The 21,061-nt window shown below is 46.5% G+C and overlaps 1 protein-coding gene across 1 annotated transcript in view; it reads left to right on the top strand.

The window, feature by feature from the left end:
• Window positions 1-984: 984 nt before the first annotated feature.
• Window positions 985-21,061, top strand: part of MYBBP1A (MYB binding protein 1a) — a 1,153,837-nt gene continuing 1,133,760 nt past the window's right edge. The window contains exon 1 of the mRNA XM_069614733.1: window positions 985-1,223. Coding sequence (XP_069470834.1) covers window positions 1,053-1,223 — 171 coding nt within the window. The 5' untranslated portion in view covers window positions 985-1,052. The remainder of the gene's footprint in view (window positions 1,224-21,061) is intronic.

Below are 21,061 nucleotides of genomic sequence, written 5' to 3'. Positions count from 1 at the left end.
TGACGGATGATGTGTCAATTTGTACGACTGAGTTGTGGCGATTGCAATGGCGATTGAAAGGGTGTGCGAGTTGAGGTTTGTGAAAGTAGTGGTGTTTTCAGATTCGTTGAGTGGGTTGCAGGCGATTGTGGCAGGGGATGGTGATAGGAAGGATGTGATTTTGGATATCAGGAAAAAGATTGATCGGTGTGTGCGTGGGGAGATGGATCTGGAGTTGGCGTGGGTCCCCAGTCACAGCGGCATTCTGGGAAATGAGTTGGTGGATCTGGCGGCGGGTGAGGGTATGAGAAGGGAAGCGGTTGATGTAAGGTTGCCTTTGAGTGTGGATGAGATGAAGGCAGTGATGGTGAGGCAGGTCATGGATGAGTGGCAGGAGAAGTGGGTGAGTGGGGTGAAAGGCAGGTGGATGTTTGGTATTCGTGAGAAAGTGTCAGTAAAGGTGGATCCGGGAAGTCTAGATTGGAGGAGGGGGGAGGAGGTGATGCTGAATCGATTGAGAATAGGGCATATGGGGCTGAATGACTGTCTGTTTAGAGTGGGGAAGCGAGAGTCGAGGGATTGTGCGGTTTGTGGAGTATCTGAGACTGTGGAACATTTTCTGTTTAGGTGTGAGAGACATGCTGTAGAGAGAGAATTGATGAGGGTTCGGTTGTCTGCACAGGGTGTGGCTGAGTTGAGTGGGAAGGCTTTGTTGGGAGGTGACTGGGTGAGTGGCCAGAGGAGGAGTAGTGTGTTGTTGGATTTTGTGAGGCAGACAGGGTGGTGGGAGGAATTGTGAGTTTACGTGGGTTGAATGCTGAATGGTGGATAGGTGCACATCATCCAATTGGATGGGGAAGCGCCTGCATGGGTCCGCCCACGCCTACACTAATTTAAAGAAGAAAAGACATTTTGAGATGGCCGCTTTCAGTGCATGCATTAATTGTGCCAGTGTGGATTTGAGTCCTCTTTCTTTGTCAATGATTTGTAACAGTCCGTCGTTTCTTTCCATTGTTTCGATTCTGTGACCTGGAAGCGCTGTCTGTTTTGGTGCACGTGGGTAACAGCACAGCATGGCAGCGGCGATGGATCAGTCAGTGGAGCCTCAGCATACTGATACCCGCCGGGTCTTAAAGCAGAACCGCGTCTTCTTGGACTTCTTTTGGGATATAGCTAAGCCCGAGCAGGAGCTGCGGTTGGAGGCCACCGAGGGTCTGATCCGTTACCTGCGGGAGAGCAAGAAGGTACGTAGTGAGAAACTCTCATAATTGCACCACTCCATGCCGGACCTCCAGGCGCCTCATCGGCAAGTGAAAGCGGGCTGAGGGGTGACGGCGGGGCGTCACATGAACACAAGATCCATCATTGAAATGCGTGGCGAAAGGGGTCGATCGTTCTTAGCGTCACAACCTATCCTCAAGAAGGAAGGTGTGCAGTAAGCGCTACACAAATAAACATAGCACAGTCACTGATTTTCAAAGGCACGGAAGGAGGTGTAAACGCATGTCTAAGGTGATGTCCAGACCAACAGCGTTTCTTTTACGCTGTTCGTTGGATCCCTTCACTGACTTGCTCGGTCCCGTAGTGCTCTTCTTCTTCTTACTGATAGATTTTTATCCATCAGCTGTGATTTTTTGGATACCAAGGCTTGAGCCTCATTACTCCATCTTCTCGGGTTGAGTGTATAGTCGTGGGTTAGGATTCTTGGTCTGTGTGGCCTTGTCACAGTAGGGCTGGTTTCACAGGGTCTTCGCTGTGATGTTAAGCGGTCAAAGGGGTTTGTGTTGTAATGTGCTTCCTAGCTGAGTGGATGACATCACTGCTTAATGGAATGTAGTGATGTCAGTGTGAGTGGAGTGTTAGTGTGTGAGGGTGCTATGCAGTTCTAGAGCACCCGCACCGTCAACACCTGAGGTGAGCTGCTCGAAATTAGCTGGTGCTAGCACAGGAGGTCCGGAGGGGGAGGTGGCTCCCGTCTTTCAGCCTTGTGAAGAGCGAGCGGTTCCCGAGCGGCATCTGAGTGCCGCGATTTAAGGAGGTGTTGGACTGCATTTGTGTGGGCCCCGGTGGTAGGCTGGACATGTCCGGGTCCACGGCTGTCCTCGGTGGGGAGAGTTGCGGGCCTCCAGCTGGCGTGACGGGGAGCGTGCGATCCGCACTCGTTGGGGCCCTGTGTTGTTATGATGACGTTTCCTGGCTGTCACGTCACGTTCCTGCCTGCGCAGCTGGAACGCGCAAGGATTTTGAAGAGCGCTGCGTATTGCGGACGCGCCCAGGATGTGTGTCGGGGAGCGACCTTCCGGAAATGGAACAATCCTGCGGCCGTAATGTGGGCGTGTTGGATTGTAGTTATGAACTTGTCATCGGTGTTCCGCGGGGAAATAAGACGGAACGCGTGATGGAAAATGATCATCATAGTAAGGATGGCCGTATTGTGGATTTGTGTGGGGTCATTAGGAGGGCGGGTGTGGACACTCGTGGAGACCCTTCGAGGAGTGGTGATCTCTTGTCAGAGAGATCCGATGGAGGTGCAGTGAACTGTGCTTCCATCTGGCCAGGCGCCGGCGAGGGTGAGACTGGAGCCAATTACTGGACGTTTTCGTTTGGTGCTGCAATGGCTTCGAAGGAGTTACGTCCGGTGTCGCATCATTTTGGTGCAAGCAGGAGGACGTTTATGCTCTTGGGTATCATTTTTCACTAGTGTGATCTCTAAGTTTTGCTTGTTGGTTGGTTTTGGGATGTAGTGTGTGAGCGTGTTGCATGGGCCCGTGTGAGTGAGTGCGCGCGCTGAGAGTTGTGTATGGGTGATTGCTTTGTGTTGTATTGAGAAATTGCAATGCTGGTGCTAATGGGATGTTGTTGAGTGTGTTCCTGCATTATTTTGCATTAAATTGCATATTGTTTTTCTCATTGAAGGATTCTTTGCAGGTGGAACTGTTCAATACTTAACATGTTTTCTTGCAGGTTGGATTTCCCTTATTGGGGTACGGACTCGTGGGTGGGGGCACTTGCGGGTTGAATTGTTTCTTTGAGAACAGGATTGTTTATCTTGTGCTGTGAGTATTTTTGATGCACTTACAGTTATCTTTTACCAATAATTAACTGAAATAATGCATTTTACACATCATTTTGTATTTGAACATGTGTGCAATGTTTTGCGTGTATGCCACCCATCCTGTTTTTGGTGGTTTGCATATGGTGCGTGAGGTGAACATTGCGGTGTGCAGGAGTGGGAGTGGTTGGTTATTGTGGCGTTCTGCTGTGATGCAGTAGGTGGGGACTGGTGTCCTCAGTGGTGATGAGGCTGGACCTGGGGTCCATGGTGAGTGGCGAGTGTGCTGCGTTGGTGCAGTTTGGCTGGACCGAGTGTCCATTAAGTGAAGTGTGCTGCGTTTTGCGTTCGCAGGAGGCTGGACCTGGGGTTCATGGTATGTAGTTGGTGTGCTGCGGCTGGCAGTAGGCTGGACCTGGGGTCCAAGGTTTGTAGTAGGTGTGCTGCGGCTGGCAGTAGGCTGGACCCGGGGTCCAAGGTTTGTAGTAGGTGTGCTGCTGGTGGCAGTAGGCTGGGCCTGGGGTCCAAGGTATGGAGTGGTGTGCTGCGGGTGGCAGTAAGCTGGACCAGGGGGTCCGTGGTGGTTAGTGTGTGTTTGGTGCGTGTCTGGTTCAGGTGGTTGGTCCTGGCTGTGTTCCGCATTCTTGCGGGTTGGTTCTCTATGGTTCAGGGTTTTGGGGTGTTGTGGTACCCTTAGGGGTGCTGTGGTGAACTGTTTCGTTGTTGTGCTTGTTGTTGCTGTGTGGTGTGTGCCCGGGGGTGGCAGCCCTGGTGTCCTAGGGGGCAGACTAGGACGGGAGGATGTTTGTGCACTGAGGGTTGAGGAGTGTTAGGTAGTTATCTGCTGTGGACGCTGGGTCGTGGCAGGACCTAGGTTCTAAGGGGCAGCTTGGAACAGGTGGAGGTGCGTAGTTTTTTATTTTTGTTTCTCGAAGGTTGTCCAGTTCTGTTTATGGAAGGAGTGAGCCCTTTGTAGACTGCGTTGGGTTCCTCTCTGTTTTGTTATAAAGGGAGGAGTGGAAGTGGCGTAGGACTTGGGCGTAGGACTTGGTATAAGGGTTTGGTAGACACATATGTGTCAAATTGCCCAACGTGTTGGCACGGTGTTAGTACCCTGGGGGTGCCATGTAGGTTTTATTGGGTTCTTATTCCTTTGGTGGAGCACTTTCCTGTTTCCCTGATCTTCCTTGGAGTGTCCGGGGTTTTGGTGTTCTCTGAGGGCAGTTTCTTGTCGCCAGTGGTGTTACTAGTTGGTGCATTACGTGCTGGCCACACGTACATGTAGGGGTTTTTGTCTGGTGATGGTTTTGGTGTGATCATTCCCTGTTTCCAACAAAGTAAAGGAGGGAGAAGTGTTGTAATGTGCTTCCTAGCTGAGTGGATGACATCACTGCTGAATGGAATGTAGTGATGTCAGTATGAGTGGAGTGTTAGTGTGTGAGGGTGCTATGCTTGGCAGTTGGAGTTATGCTGACTTGGAAAGGACATGCCAATGTTTTGTCCCTGGCATTGAACTATAATAAATCTACTTAATAACTTACCTGCTGGCTCGGGTGTCCATCAGCTTCCAAGTTATTACAGTTTGCAGTGAGTCTTCTGATCAGAGGGTTTGGGTTCTGATCCAGTCCTTGGCAGAAGTTCTTACTCAGCTTCGCTAGATGTTCGTCCAACATCTCGATGTCCAGGTCTCTGTGAAGGTCTGCTATCCTTGTGAAGATTGGAGCTCCAGACGATATCCGCAGGGCCTTCCGGTGTGTCGCTCATGGCATGTCATCCATGCTGGGGAGGCATATGTCAGGGTTGGTCTGATGATTGCCTTTTGGATGTTGATCTTTGTCTGCAGGGGCATGGACTTGGTCTTCAGGAGTGGGTACAGCGCTCCCATCTTTCCTGTTGCCTTCTGCTGAGTCCCCTAGTGGTATTCACTCCCCCCATTATCAATGCTCAGATTCAGTCATTGTAATTCATAGCAGCCGGTGGTGGTGCTGTCGTGGCAACCCAGAGACTCTGAATTAAGAGTCTGGGAACAAATACATCCACATAAACCTCTATCAGATTTGTACGATGAGGCTTCAATTATTTCCAGAGTCTTTGCAGGACAGAATTCCTCTTGGACAGTAGAGGGATGAACATGGGTGGTGGAAATACAGAGCTGCCCACAGTACCAATCATGGACATCTCTTTGACCCTCTGATGGGAGTGTGCAGGCGGCCACAGCCTGTTATCAAAATGCATGATGCCTCCTGGACCACACAGCAGAAATAGTCAGCACGCCCCATGAGACCACAGCATGTAACGTAAATGGGTCTTGTGAAGTGCAGGTTCTGACACTTCTGGATAGCATTTTGGTGGTATGTCCTGCAAGCAGAGGATGTGAAGTGGCATGGTATGTGGCACACTTGGCTACAGATAGGTTTAGGTGGGTTAGGCAAAACTTTGCTTCATACGTGTACTTCTGTTTAGTACCATTAACCCACCCCTTTCCTCTCTCGAGCAGCCCCCACTCGACCTGATCCCAGAGAACATCCTGGGCATGCTGATTTGGAAAATATATACAGGGGGAACAATGCTCTTTTGATCGCATAAGCCCGTACAATAGATAAGAAATCTGATTGACCAGCACTGAGCTTCTTACAATGGGGTGAGTTTGAGGAATGTTCTGTCTAGGTTGTTGAGGGGAGTGAATGGAACAGTCACCGGAGACAATACAGAAGTAGACATGCATAGATTAAGGACAATGAACATTGGTAGGTAGGTGGTATGGCGACCTGTGCTCAGGATGTGACCATGATGGATGAAGGGCTTCAGTTGAGGAAGTGGGAGGCAGATTAGAGGTGAGGGAAACATTTTAGCTAGCAGGTAGATGAGAGGTAGGGTTAAGAGGGTAACTCGGTGGCGAAGCGGTAGTCTTTTTAAAAAAAAAAAAAAGTTTGTTTGAGTTTTATTATAACAGAACTACAACAATTCCACCACCCCACCTCCCTTTCTCCTCCTGGCCCTCCCCCTGGTACATGGTTAACACAACTGCATAATTGGAAAAACATAGTGTTCATGATATTCCCAATATGCATAGCTTTTGAGGACAGTATTGTCCAGCATAATCGCCCTGTAGAAAGTCCAAAATGGTTGACCATTCCGTCGTAAACCTGCTTTGTGCCCCTTGAATTATGTATGTAACCCACTCCATCGAGACAAATTCCCTTAATTTCTAAATCCAGTCCAGTATTTGCGGCGGTTCCATTGATTTTCGTTTTCTTGCTATTACCAGTAGTGCTGCTAACCTGAGGATAGTATATGCCTTCCAACGGTACTTCGGCTACTTTTTGCTGTCGGGCTTCGCCACCCCCAACAAGATTTCAGCTAGGGATCCCTCACTGGGGAGGGCGAATATCTTTTGCATAAGTCCCTCCACTTCCCCTCAGTACCTTTAGTGGTAGGCTTTTAGTTTGGGTCTGAACCCATTTGTGTGGACTGTTTCTCTATAGTCCGGGGGAAGATAATTCCATGCAAGTGGAGCAAGAAGAGAGGAAGCACAAGAAGGGTGAGGAGCCACAAGGGTAGTCGCAGAGGCAGAGCAGAGTTTACGAGAAGGTTTATAGAGTTGGATATTGGAGGATAAATACAGTGGTGCTTTACCGTGGATAGATTTGTGAACGAGGAGAAGACTTTTAAATCTGGCCCTGTCTTGCATTGTCAGCCATCCAGCCTGGTGATGGTATGTGTGAAGTGAGATAATTCAAAGAGAATACTGGTAGCAAAGTTAATGATATTGTGGAGAGTAGTTGGAGACGAAAGAGGATGCTGGCACATTTATCTAGTTTAGAGAAAACCACAGTGCTTAAGAGATGCTTTGCAGTGTTGAAAGGAAGGAAGTACTGGATTTTACTAATATTTTGGAGGTTGAGGCGAGACGCTGTTCAAGTTTTGGAGATGAAAGCAGAGAAGGTGTGAGAAGGGTCTGAGGGTCTGGGTCTGGTGCTGAGGTTTCTAACTGAAGGAGAGTAGGGGAGAGTGTGATGTGGGAACTAGATAGGTGGAGGAAGAGATGAGAGCATTTGTCAGGGAAGGAGAGCACCTTTGTTTTGCTAGAGTTTAACATCAGAGAGTGCAAAGCCATCCAATATTTAATGGCAGAGATGAAGTTTGAAATTTTGATAGAGATCAGAGGAGAGTTCAGGAAAAGAGAAGATGTTTGGGTGTCATCCGTAAAGGAGGGGGTGGGGGTACGAGAACCCAAAGGAGAAGATAAGTGCCCCAAGAGCAGAGTTGTAGAGTGTCAGGAGGAGTGTACCCAAGACAGACCCTTGTGGAACACCAACAGAGGAGTGAGTTGAGAGGTGTTGCTCCAGGAGACAGCAAATTGGCGAGGTGCAAAGTTGCATTCAATGCAGGGAAGGGCTTGATCGCAAATCCCAAGAAGAGTATTAAAGAGACCAGGGTGATCAAAAGTGTCAAAGGCAGAAGATTGGTCAAGGAGAATTAGATAGACGTTAAGTTGGAGTGCTTAGCGGAGACCATGATGTTGGACACATTTGTTAGAGCAGTTTCTGTGGAGTGGCAGGAGCGGAAACCTGCTTGTAGGGGGTCTTGACAGTTGTGGATTTCTAAGAAATATTTAAGACGGTTGAATACAACCCTTTCAAGCACTTTAGAGTAGTGCGGGAGGAGAGACCCAGGGTGAAAGTTAGCCGGTAGCTACAGGTCAGCCCCTTGCTTTTATTTTTTTAGGAGGGGGATGAGCGTGGCTGTTTTTAAAACGGAGGGGAAAGTAAGTGAAGTCGAAGGACAGGTTGAAGAGTTCAGCTGGGTATGAGGCCCTTAAAGGGGCAATAGGCTTGACCAGCTGAGGCGCATGAGGGTCTGATGGGGCACGAGGGGTTAGCCTTCATCAGTAGAGATAGCACTTTGTCAGTATTAGTGTGACTAAACTGGGAGATGGAGGCAGAGGATGGTGGTAGAGTAGGCAAAGTGTAAAATGCAGGAGGTGGGATTGAGGGGATGATCAAGAGAGAGTCTCTAATTTTGATAATGTTTGAAGTGAAGTATTCAGCTAGGTCGTTGGCTGCAAGCGTGGAGTAGCTAGGCAAAGAATTGGGAGGAGTGAGTTTAGCGTGCCCTGTAGCCACAAGGATGGTTGGAGTGAGCCAGTGAGTGTTAGGTTTAATTCCCTTTTCGCTCTATCAAGAGTGGACTTCGGAGAGTTCAGGGCTGAGAGGTAGAGTTTCCGGTCCTTATTTTCTATTTTATTTTAAAATGGTTTAGTTTAAACAAACTTCATTTGGTTTCATAAAAATATATCACATTCTTAACAGCATCACAAACGTATAGGAAAAGAGCGAATTTCTACAATGGTCAATTTATGAGTTTGGGTCTTTTGAATGCTCTAAGATGTCCGCAAGAAATTGGACGACTGTATATATCAGATTCTTATCTTGGCCTCTTAAGATCTTCTGCCATCTGGAGTCCCCTTCTTCTTGTTAGTCAGATATCTTAAATAGATCACCAAATAGGATTCTCTTGTCGGCAAGGGCGGGGCAGATCATAAGATGTTTCAAAGTTGCAGGTGTGTTTTTGTCCATGTAAAATCGGCAGAGTTGTTCCGTCTTGGGTATTTGTCGAATATTGGCTAGTCTTTGTCTGGTCGGATAGGTGTTTAGGCTGATTATCATGAAGGCAGTACAAATGATTGGATCTGGGAAAAGTGCCAAGTATTGCGGGAGTTCATAAATTACTCGGATGTTAAGTGAGCATTGTAGGTTCATGGAGTATCTTTGTTTTTCTTCCTATGTTTTAGCCCAACCGTTTGGCTGCATTTTTAGCTTGGCGCGTTGGGTGCGGTTGGTGAGCATTTCTATAGCATGTCTTCATTTGCCATTTGTTGGAATATGGCGGCTTTCCACGTTTTCAGCAGAGTGTTTTTCATGGCATGCAGGGTCTCTCATAGAATTTAAATTTCCGGGATTGGATCTTCGTTTATCAGCTTGCGCAAGAGGTCCATCTGCTTCCACCATACAATCGAGAAAAGAGATTGTAGTGCCACTTGAAACCGTACTCTGACCATGGGATAACTTTTTGGGAGATTCAGGATCTTCCGCCAGAAGGCTGCTTCAATGGTTTGCCGGTTTCACTCAGTTGCTGTAATCATTGCATCACTCCTGTAAGTAATGATGGGGATAAACTTTTGACGATAGAACACCAGGATGGGTTTCAAGGAGAATTTGCCATAGCGTCTATGTAACATCACTCTTTGTCTGGCTAGCCTTAGGATCTTGCCTTCCAGGGAGGTCCCCCAAGCTGTTTCAGCTTTCTGCTGATTAATTAATATACCAAGGTATTTGAAAGTTGTGACTACCTCAAGTGGTTTATTCTCAAGGATGAAATTTGTGAGTCTAAGTCGGGTATTTGTACTTTGATGTTTGGTTAGCGTCATTATTATTTTTATTTTTTTACATTGATCTGGAGCTCGTTGATGTTCATCTATGTTTCTGTCATATGTAGGTTCTCTTGAAGGCCTGATGGGGTTTTATCCAGCAATACAATGTCATCTGCATATATGAGGTATGCAATCAGAAGGGAATTGATTTTTGGCGGGTTAAGTGTGTCAGGTTTGATGTGGGTGAGATAGTCAGCAGTGTATAGGTTGTACAAGGTTGCAGCGAGGGGGCATCCCTGTTTTAGGCCATTGCATGTTCTTATTTCGTCTGTGGTGATTCATTCTTTTGTTAATCTGATGGTGACAGAGGTGTTGGAGTAGAGCAGCTTGATGGGTTCGCTGATCTCTAGGGGGCAGTTCCATTTTGCAAGTTTTTGCCAAAGTTTGTTCCTATTTATGGTATCAAACGCCATATGGAGATCTATGAAAGTGGCATACACTTGGGAGTTGTTTCTTAGGGCTTCGTGCTTTATTAGATTTAGTTTCAGAAGATTCACTTTTGTGCCCACATTTGGCGTGAAGCCTGTTTGTCGAGCATCGAAGCAGTTTGTTTCTTTGGCCCAAGCAGTCTGTTTTTGAAGGAGGTATGTGCCAAACATTTTCCCAGGGGATCTAGGAGAGCAATAGGTCTGAAGTTGGATGGATCGTCTCTATCTCCTTGTTTGTAGATCGGGATCAGCACTGCTCTAGTCCAAGTAGCAGGTATCGATTTTAGTTTGTTGATTAGAGTCAGAACAAGGTCCATTAAGTTTGCCCAAGTTTCTGGGGCCTGTTTCAGAATGGCGTTTGACAGGCCGTCAGGGCCAGGAGCACGAGAGGCGTTTAGGTTTTTTGATCATCTCCAGGAAAAGATGTTTATCCCAAAGAATGGTCCATTGGTTTGAGATTGATGTTTCTTCTGGGCACCGGGATTTGTACAGGTTGGAGTGTGAAATCCATTTTTGTTCCGAGACATTGGAAACCACCAATTGTTGGTGACTGGGGTTGTGGTTTAGCAAATTCCACAAGTTCCTAAAGTTTTTGTTTTTGAGAGCATGGTTTCGGGAATCTGCCTGTTGCAGTCATCGCATGGATTTTTTTTCCAATTTCTGAAGGCTTGTTTTGCTTCTTTCATTTTTTCCAGATTTTCAGAAGTGAGATTCTTCCTCCATTTGCCAAGGTTTTGCCGAAGGGTTTTCTTTTTATTTGCTAGCTCTGGATTATAGTAATACAGATGGACAGGCTTTTCTGCTGTGGTGACGTTTATCTGGAAAGGGATCACTATCCAATCATAGTTTAACGTTTCTTCGTCTGGCATGTTTGTTTGGCAGAATGTCTGTGGCAGGGAGGCTTGAAGTTTTAAACTAAGTCTGAGTCTGGTAGTTGCTCCTGTAAGTTCCAGAGGTGGAGCTGGAATTATCGTGTTCTGATCGCACATTCCAACACCACGCAGGATGAGCATGCAATGATTGCTCTTGATACAAGGGAGGATTTTATATTCAAATATCAAGTTGTGCAATGCTGGGGATAGGTAAATATAATCGATGATTGCCGTGGTGTTTCTACAAGACCAGGTGGGAATCAGCGAATTGTGTTCGTCGTAGGGATGGCTTGTTAGAATCAAGTTTCTCGTGTTATTTCTTTAGACCAGCGGAGAGCTCTGATTGTCAAATCATCAGGTGGTCTGTGGAGACCACGAGAAGCATAGAGATGGATATTAAGGTCCCCACAGATGTTAAGGAATCTCACACTAAGTCTATCAATGGTCAGAAAAACGCCATCCAGGAAGTTTATTTATTATTAAGTCATTTATTGCCGCTGGATTCCAATACACGTTATGATCGCAATCAATCTGGAAGTCGGACTGTTCTGTTGAGTTTGATAGGCCAAGTTGACAGGTTTGCAAATCTTGATCAATGTGAGTTGGGTCCATAGGTTGATGTTTTTCGTTTCAAGAAGGCTCCATGCTGGAGTAATCTTAATCCGCGTCAATAGGCCAGAGGACGCACGACCCGCGAGCCTTTCAGGGCCGGGTTGAGCGCAATTATGTATCCATCGCAGGCCGGCGGTTTGGTGAGCCAAGTTTCTTGAAGGCATATAACTTGACAAAATTCAAGTTCAGGGACAGGTGAGTCAAACAAATGGGAATGGCCTCTCATGTTCCATGAGCACAATATCCAAGCATGGGTCTTTGGTGAGGTTTATGGTTATGAGTGGTATGCTGACTCGTTGAGTTGTGAGGGAGCTTCGACTTCATACTCTCGCCAAAGGGGAGACTGGGAGTATGTCTGGCTCGCAGAACGATGAACATTCGGTATGGAAGTTTCTCGATCTCTATCTGAAAGGTTCCTGTTGTTCATTGTTCTCGGCGATCTGTCATGTTTCAGGTCCTTATGCAAGTGGGTATGCCTCCATTTGCGCAGTAGCCGACCTATGTCTGTGCAAAGAGATCGTATGAATGGGGTGACCCATGGCAATGGATGCTGAGACCTAGGGGTAAAAATAAGCAGTGGGAAGTGAGCAATGCCAGGAAGAAAAGGCTGCAATTGAGGTAAGGACTCCCCAACAGATAGAGGAAGAAAAATCAGGATCTGGCGGTGATTGCAGTGGCCCCTCTTGGCAATAGGGTGGTGCACTTGATGAAGATGCAGGATCAACCAGAGGGTCGGGTTTCTCCTGCTTTAACAGTCCACTGCCTCTGCTTTTGTAGATGTAGGGTCTGTTTATTTTTGAAAGATTACTTGCATGTGCTGAGGGATGCTTCACTAAAGGTACAGTCAGTGGGGATCCAGGTTGTACCATTTATAAAATAACTACGTGTCTTAGAGAGTCCTGGTTCTTTTAAGGGGTTCCGGTGGGCGGTCTGTGGCGGGGTGGTTAGTGGGGAACGAGTGAGAGGCTAGTTGCGTGTATTTGCACTTAAAGCTTCTTTTTATTTTTTTTTAGTGCTTTCGCTAGTGCACTGTACGACAGAATAACAGTGCAGTTAAATGAAAGATGCAAAAATCATAGTTGACGATGGATGCAAATGAAGGTGAATGAGACAACAGATGGCTTTCAAGACGAGAGCGAAGTAGAGCATGGGGGAGGATCTGATGGACCGTGGGCCATAACTTGGGATAACTAAGAGGGAATACCATGAATGCGTTTGAAAACAATTCAGTGACAGGAGATGGGTATCAAAAGAGAGCCAGCAAATATAAAGAAAAGACTAGGACTATGAAGTATGGCATGAAAGAGAATAAGAATAGCGGAAGCAGGTATATTTGGCGGTCCTTTAAAGAATATATCTTTCGTTCCAAATAAGACTACTCTGAAATTCACTCCATATAAACTGATATCGTGAAGGACGTAGCAGACCTAATCTACCGTAAACTGGGTATATTTTACAAATAGCCGATTATTGCAACGTGCTCAACTTTGAATATGCATTAGAATGGGAAACCAGTCTGTTTTACAAGAGAATAGACATAACTATCCACGAGACATGGTATGTCCGTGGTACTCGAATTAGTGTATTGTGTTAGCAAGCTATACCTTACATATGAGCCTTGACAAAGACCCGGTTGGGTTGAAACATGTGTAGGTGGTTTTATTTAATTTGTTCGCTTTTTGTTTGCTTTAAAACCTTTGACAAATAATCCAGCTCTTTTCAGTGACGAGTGATGAAAACAGTGATTTAATGGAACCTGCATTGGAATAAAGTCATGTGCTATTGGTATATTGAGCGTTTAGCATAGCAACTACATTGCTCGGTGGACACATTGGACCCTTGCCCTTATGAGTGTACAAGAGGGCATGTTCTACCTAAGGCAGGGGGTGGAAGGAGCCCTGATCTACATGGGCAAAGCCCTCAGTGAGGGGAGGAACAAGTATGGGGCATAGCGACGACGACAGTGCAGATTCAGCAAACTAGGGCCAAGACTAGATATCGCCAACCTAGGGAGGGAAGGTGTTAAGACCCTCCAGCACCCCCAATGGAGCGCCCGATATCTAGTGTGGCCTGTAAAAAGCACACTGCAGCTGTTTTTTTACACCTTTGCGGCGACGCAGCAATGGCTTCAAGAATCTCTTTACCGGCTCTCCCAGGAGACGATAAGAAGAACACGGGGAAGGGGGGGTGTGGCAAGCAGTCAAGTGATTTACAGTGTGGGGGAGTTGCCCCAGCATCCTTATGCACTGTTTCTGGGAGCCTTTTTTCATTGTTCAGACTGACAAGCCCAGGAGGGAAAGACCGGCATAATTTTGAATTACTAAGCCGATGGAGGAGTTATCCATTTTTGTTTTTTTTTTCAGAATAAAAGGTCTGTTTAATATTCACTTCTGTGCTTGGACTCTTTTTGAATGTCACACAACTAAATGATGATACTGCAAAGCTTGTCTCTTTTTTTTGTGGACTGTACTGTAAGAATGTATGTTTAAAGTTAAGGTAGTGTACTTCTGTTTGGTGATGATGATGGGTACTGTCCTTGGGCTGCCCAGCAAAGTAAAACTAGCAACTTGCCCACTATAATTATGTTTTGGGAAGCTGCACAACGGTGATCCGACCAAAACCACATGAACTGTTCACTGCAGAAGCTGACGACTCACCCACTACACCCCATCTGGTGTAGGGTAAACAGCCTAGGCCTTCCCGACCCAATAATTCTGGCCATTTGCCATAACGTCAAACCTTGACTATATCATATTGTCTGTTCTCAAGGCCTGAAGGAAGACGGAACTTAAGTAAATATACAATCCTACATTAGTCTTAAAGAACCAGGAGGTCCCCTCTCTCCAGGATACAGTCAACATGACAGTTGACAAATGGAAAAATAATATCTTTACCTGATGAGGCTGTAACTGTGTATAAAACTAAGTACAATTGCAAAGCTGTCAAATAATGTTTATTTTGATACAAAACCAGCTATACGGCTAAGTGTTATTTATTTATTCTTCTGCATGTAATTTTGAACAAACTGCCCCCTCAACCGGAGAGGGTATTCATTCAATAACGAATAGTGCAAACGAGTTTTCAGTTTTTTCAACTTCCCCCAGCAGCGAATGGTTAATCAGTCGGTCAACACACTTTTATTTGACATAATAAATCTTCAAATCAATATATAAAACACATTATTTGATGTTTTTAATACGGTTATGGAATAAACTCCTCATATTTGGGCGGTGCAAATTTAACAGCAATGCAGTTCATATTGTCCTATAACAACCTTTTTATATACACCCTGTAGAGGAGAGCATAGCTCACAGCCTCTACGTTTTCGGTACTATCTGTTAAATTATTAGTGCAAACTAATTAGCTTCCTTTTAAGCAACCAGGATCTATGGGTAAATCTGGCGACTACGAAGACTACGTGTTGCAGAGTACTTCGTCTTAGATGTATCATTGCTGATCCAATGTCTCTCATTCCAACTTCTCTCAGCACAGGCTTCAGGTACATTTGCCTCAAATATTTTGTTTTCTCACAAAGCAGCATGAAGTGAGTAATTGTTTCTATGCTCACCCCACCCCCTGCACATTGTGCATTTATCAGTATTCCAATCTTTCCATTTAGCCGTGAAACTTGCCACTTTGAGGATTTCCAGTCTCACTTGCATATAAAGGGATTTCTCATACGGAGGCGAGATGATATCTTGGTAAAGTTTCCTGCATGAGATCAAAATCTCAAGGTATGTTGGGCCCAATTAACTCCCCATGCTGGCCACCAGCCGATACCTTGCATTTTCGGCTGCGCGTAACCTTTGCTTTTTCTGACTACCGGGCAATTGATTTAGAGGTTTTTCCCGTAAATTACCAACACCTAGTACGTGGCAAACCCACTCCAGGGACCTCCCTCCATCCATGGACATCACGTGATTTAGGACTTCTCTATATTTTGCCAGTCCCTCTTGGTTCCATAATCTTAGCCAGGGCTAAGTGACTCGAGAAGCCACTGGAGTTAGATCTCCAAAAGTAACAGTGCAGAAGGGGTACTCTTGGAGAGAAGGACACGTTTTTCAGAAATGTAACCTCAATGGAGGATAATTTTTCCAAATGTTCGTGACCCCCCCCCTGTCTGCTTCCTATACAGGTCTAGCGCTGGGGAAATTGCACCACAACTGTGCCTTGCATGAAGTGCTACGATGGACCCCCCTCCCCACCCCCAATTTGTCAAGGATGGTTGCAGAATGCTTCACTTGGGCAACCCACCCCTCTATCTCTTGGAAACTAATCCATAGGTAGTCGACGTTTTTTACCTGCTCTATTTGGTTAACCAAATATGATGACTGGACTGCGACATCAGCGGGACTATGTACATTCTATCTGACAGGGACTTCCCAAATCACTCAATGCAAACAGGGAGACGTCGCAGGGGGCCACTGCCTAACCTGCGGATGAACCATATTTTCCCAGAAAAGGGCTCCATTCTGTTTCACTGGATGGGTGTACATAATACAAGATTCCAGTAAGTTTTCCATCTCGTAAATCTCCCTCGCTTTGAGGGCCCACGTTTCTTCAGTGGGTAACCTGTTTTTTTTTCCATCTGATGGTGAGCCAAAAGCAAAATGTGCACCATATGTGGCAGCCTCATCTATTCCCTTTCACCTCCTCCACCCTGAACAGCACCAACAATGGGTCCATCGTCCTCTCAATCCCATCGACACTCCTGACCCAACTGAGCACCTCCTTCCAAAACCTACACACTTCCGGGCAAGCCCACCACGTGTGCCAATAGGTAGCCCTCTGACCACAGCCCCTCCAGTATGATGGATCCACCCCCGGGAACATCTTGGACAGGCGAATGGGACCGTCCTGCCATCTGTATAGGAGTTTTAGCCCATCCAGCTTGTATTGACATGACGGATGTCTTGTGTGCATTCTTGCATAATGTCCTCCACTGTGTTTCCTCCAATTCCCTCCAAGTTCTTTCCCACTTTTTTCGGTACTGCCCCGTATCCCCTTCACCATCTTTGAGGAGTCCCTGGTAGATATTGGAAGTTAGCCCCTTGGTAGTCCGCTTATCGCTCAGTATCAATTCCAAATCTGTCCGGTCTCTCTGTATTCCCGCCTTCCATTTTTCTTCCATCAACACCCCTTTCAATTGCAGGAAGTGGAATACTGAGAACCTGCCCAACCCCAGTGCCTCTTCAAGCTCCTCAATGTTAATAAATGCCTCTCCTTTAACCAGTTGCCCCACTCTTTCAAGACCTGCCTCGAACCATGCCTGGAGTCGCAACGGCTACAGAATCTCTGTGAATGGAAGTGTCAAAACCAAATGTGACTCAGGGGTGATGGCCAAGTTGTAACCCCTGGCCCAATATATTGTGCTTCCGAACCTTATACAGTATCTTGCTCAACGGTGCCCACAGCCATTCTCCCACTGTCACAGGGCGGAGCATATGATTTTCCATATCAACCCAGTGTTTATCCTTATCCATCCCTAGATGGGGAATTAATGTACGAAATTAGGCTGCCTTGTAGTAGGTAGACATATCTGGCAAGGCCACACCTCCCATGTCTTTGGACTGCATTGGTATCTTTCGGGCCACCCTTTGCTTCTGCCCCTGCCATTTAAATCTCATCTTACGGGTGAGTTCTTTAAAATGTTACTCTGGTATTTCGATAGACAGCATGTGGTACAGGTATAGCACCTTTAGGTACTAGATTCATCTTAACGGCATTCATGCGGCCCAGCCAGAAGAGCATCAGGGAGGACCATGTTTCCAGGTCTGAGAAGAGCCTACCAAGCAGTGTCGGGAAGTTAGCCTCCTAGAGGTCTGGTATTGCTCGCGTTCTCCAAATCCCCAGATTTTTCAGCGGTGTGTGCTCTATATGCATGCCATACCTCTCCAGGCCCATTAATGGCTGTTTTGCCGAGTCCAAAAGGGAAAATGACCGATTTCCCATTATTGACCTTAAAGCCTGACAGCCTTCCATACTCTCCCAGTACTTGAATCGCTTTTGGTGTGGATCTATGTGGGTCTTTAACGTGAGCAGAACATCTACATACATTTCGAGCCTATATTCTTTCCCCCTATCGTTATTTCCTTTTCTGTTTGAGGTGTATTTCCCAGGGGTTCAATGGATAGCGCAAATAACAGGGGCGAGAGGGGGCAACCCTGCCTAGTCCCTTGGTCAGGCGGGCGGAACGACTGATATCCTGCCTTTATCAGAAGCCTAGCGCCAAACACCAATTTTCTCAGGACTCAAACAAGTAACCCACTCCACCTGGTCAAAGGCCTTCTCGGCATCCAGGCTTAATAACATAGTTGTCGCCCCTCGCTCTCCATTATGTTTAGCGTCTTATGCATTGCGTCAGCTTCCTGTATCCCCACTATGAAGCCCTTTTGATCTGGGTGGACCAGGTATGACATCCTCCTTTCTATTCTTGTGGCTATCATTCTAGTGTACATTTTTTTTTCTGGTCTAAATTCAAGAGTGATATCGGATGGTAGGACTGACAGTGCTCTGGATCCATGACTTCTTTTGGTATCGCCGTGATCGGAGCTTTGCGAAACTGGGGTGGGGTGGGGGGCTACACCCGTTTCCAACATGTGATTAAACAGCTTAACCAGGTGAGGGAGAGGAATATCTGAAAATGTCTTATAAAAGCCAATGGTGTAACCATTTTCCCCTGGGGCCTTCCCATTAGGCAATCTCTTCCGGCATAAACGGGCCCTCAAGCTGTTTCACAATCCTCCTCCTTCAGTCTCACCATGTCTATGCTTCCCAGGTACCTCTCCAGTTCTTCTTCCCTTCCCTGGGCGTCACTTGTGTAGAGCCCCTTGTAGTATTGAGCAAAGCACTCTGATATTCCCCTGGGTGTGTTATCTAACCGACCTCCTACGTCTTGAATCCCTGTTACCCATTTGGCTGCCCTCTGTGCTCGTAGATGTGCTGCTAACATTGTGTCTGCTTTGTCTCTTTTCTCGAAGTATTTTTGTTTTAGGAATTTGTTTCCTAGCTACTCCCTCCCCCCTCCCAGATCAAGCGCTCTCAACTCTGCGTTTTCTTTTTCCTCGTGTACTCCCTCCCCATGCATGGGCTTTTCCTTCCTGGTGATGTCCTTACGCAGCGTATCCTCCCTTATCTGTCGCTCATGCTTCTTACTCACTCCTTCTCGCATCAGAAGACCTCCAAATGGCTTTCCCTGCCTCCCATACCGTTTCTACACCTACTTCCCCAGTATCATTGATTCAAAAATATTCGGTAATATCTGCCCCCAGGCTCTTGGCAAACAACGGGTCCCTCAATGATGAGCCATTGCACCTCCATTGTGAATCCATCCTGCTCAACCTGGCTACATCCCCAGGTGGACCATATCGTGGTCCGACCAACCTACCGTGCGAATATCGCTGGCAAACTCTGGCCCCCTGCTCTCTATTAACCAGTATGTAGTCGATATGCATCTATGTTGCGTGTGGCGGAGAGTAAAAGGTATAGCCCTTCCTACAGGGATGCATCATTCTCCAGACATCTTTTCAGTCCCGACCCTCAATTTTGTTCCTAAAATCATCCAATCTTGTCTGACTAGGCAATTCATCATGTTTCCCGATGGGGACACTATCCACCCCGGGCTCCGCCCAGGAGTTAGTCTCCACCCAAAATTGTCAGGTCTCCATGTCACCTCCATTCAAGACGCACATTGAATTCCCTTTGGCCCTGGTTTGGGGTATATACTGACGCCAACACCACATTAATCCCCTCCAACATTCCCTGTGGTATCAGTAGTCTCCCTTCCATCTGTTCAAATTTCGAAACATGTTGGAGCTGCAGGTGTTTGCCAATAACAATGCCCACCCCTCCCTTCTTGGTTTCGCCTGAGGCCCAGTATACCTGACCTATACCACCTCCTCCCTTCAGGGAGCATTCTTACCCAGTCTTTAGCCTGGTTTCTTGTAGGAACAGTATAATTAGGGTCACCTTGCAGAATTCACGCATCACCAGAGTCCTCTTAGTGGGCAAATTGATGCCTTTGACATAGTGCCCACAGCCAGCATGCGCTCCCGATGCTATCTTCGGCTATTGTCCCTGCAATCCATTACCCACTGCCCCGCCATCCCATGTCGTATTTCCCTCCCATAACTTCTATTTGCTGCCCCCTTAGATCCCCCATCCCCCGTAACCCACCTTTTAGGCAACCCTGAACCTCCATACCCAAAAAACATGTGGACCCATTCGAGATGCCCCAACAACTGATCAGGGCATCCCGGTAAGCCCCATACCTCCTCCTTGCCCCCTCATTTGCCAATATAACACTGGAACTCCAAGCAGCAAGTCTCTTCCCATGCCAACCTCGTCTTGATCAGCTTCAGCAAATTATCAACGGTATGTTCAAGTCCTCCATCTCAACTCAGTGGGGAGGGAATGTTATGCCTTTTAGTTTGCGGCTGCCTGGCATCTTTAATTACCCTCCTCTCTTCCACGTCCTGGTCCCCTGGGCCATCGTTCTTTCAGCATCTCTGTACCCTCTTCAATCAGGTGCGTTTCCTGGTCCTGCAGGTGGGCCAATGCCCACTTTGCCTCTTGTGGTGATGCAGACATGTCTCTGCGTTTTTTAAACGTGAGTGAGAAGGGGAAACCCCAGCAGTAGTTTGTTGTGATCTCGCAACCATTGGGTCAGAGTTCGGCAGTCTCTATGCCTGGCCACTATCGTTCCCATTCAGTTTTACTCTTTCGAATGCCTTGTCTGCAGGCTCTCAATCTCTCCTAGCCACTCTTACTGTTGCTACTCTCTACCGGCCCTCTGGTCAAACCACCCCTTTTTTGTCTCTTTGAGTGGGCTGACCTCTCCTCCCTCCCTGGCCTCAACCACTGAACTCCTCCTTGGTGACCTCAACATTCACCTCGATTCTCCCTGTCCCTCATCTTTGCTCTTTCACGACCTCTGCAATTTCCTCTCCCTCTCCATCCTCCCCTCTAGCCTGACCCACTCTGCATGAGTCACACTTGATTGGGTAACGGAAGGGACTGCTCAGTTTTGTGGGAGGATTTATGAGCTACTAACTTTGGAAACAAAAGGGTGGTGTCCTGCCACATACATTTAACTGTTTACATACACATTCTCTATAAAGGCTTTTTTTAATCTTTAATGCTTTGTATAAAAAGATACTTTCATTTGGAATAGAAGAGCAAAAAAACACTTATTGAGTACACACAGCTTTTTATTCTTTAGCCAGTGTTTTCAATTGCAGTCAAGTCTCCACACTTTGTTTTTCGACATATGTAGGACGTTTTAGTGGGAAGACGACAAGTTCTGCATTTTTGATATGTTCATATTTTGTAAATTATAGAAAACATATAATCAATACACAATTGAGTGGACAATCAAATACAAATATATACACAAATGTGCAAATGAATTGCAAAACAGTGGTTTGACCTTTATATAAACAAGATTTCTTTACAATTGATATATTGGAAGACAAACCAACAATAAATATGAGCACAATCAAATTCAAAAACAAAAATTGTCATTAATGCATCCTTGTTTTTTTTTTTTTAGTGCACTATGTGGTCAGTGTTGACAGATTAGGGGGTGACCTAGTCGTCGGACACACTTGATGTCTTGATCTCATCTGGCCTCGCCCTCCTGCCACTCCTCTCTCCTGGAGTGACTACTGCCTCCTCTCCTCTCATC

This window comes from Ambystoma mexicanum, chromosome 9 (assembly GCF_040938575.1).
Source record: "Ambystoma mexicanum isolate Mex_15411 chromosome 9, UKY_AmexF1_1, whole genome shotgun sequence".
Classification (NCBI taxonomy): domain Eukaryota; kingdom Metazoa; phylum Chordata; class Amphibia; order Caudata; family Ambystomatidae; genus Ambystoma; species Ambystoma mexicanum.
This window is presented reverse-complemented; position numbering and strand designations above follow the sequence as displayed.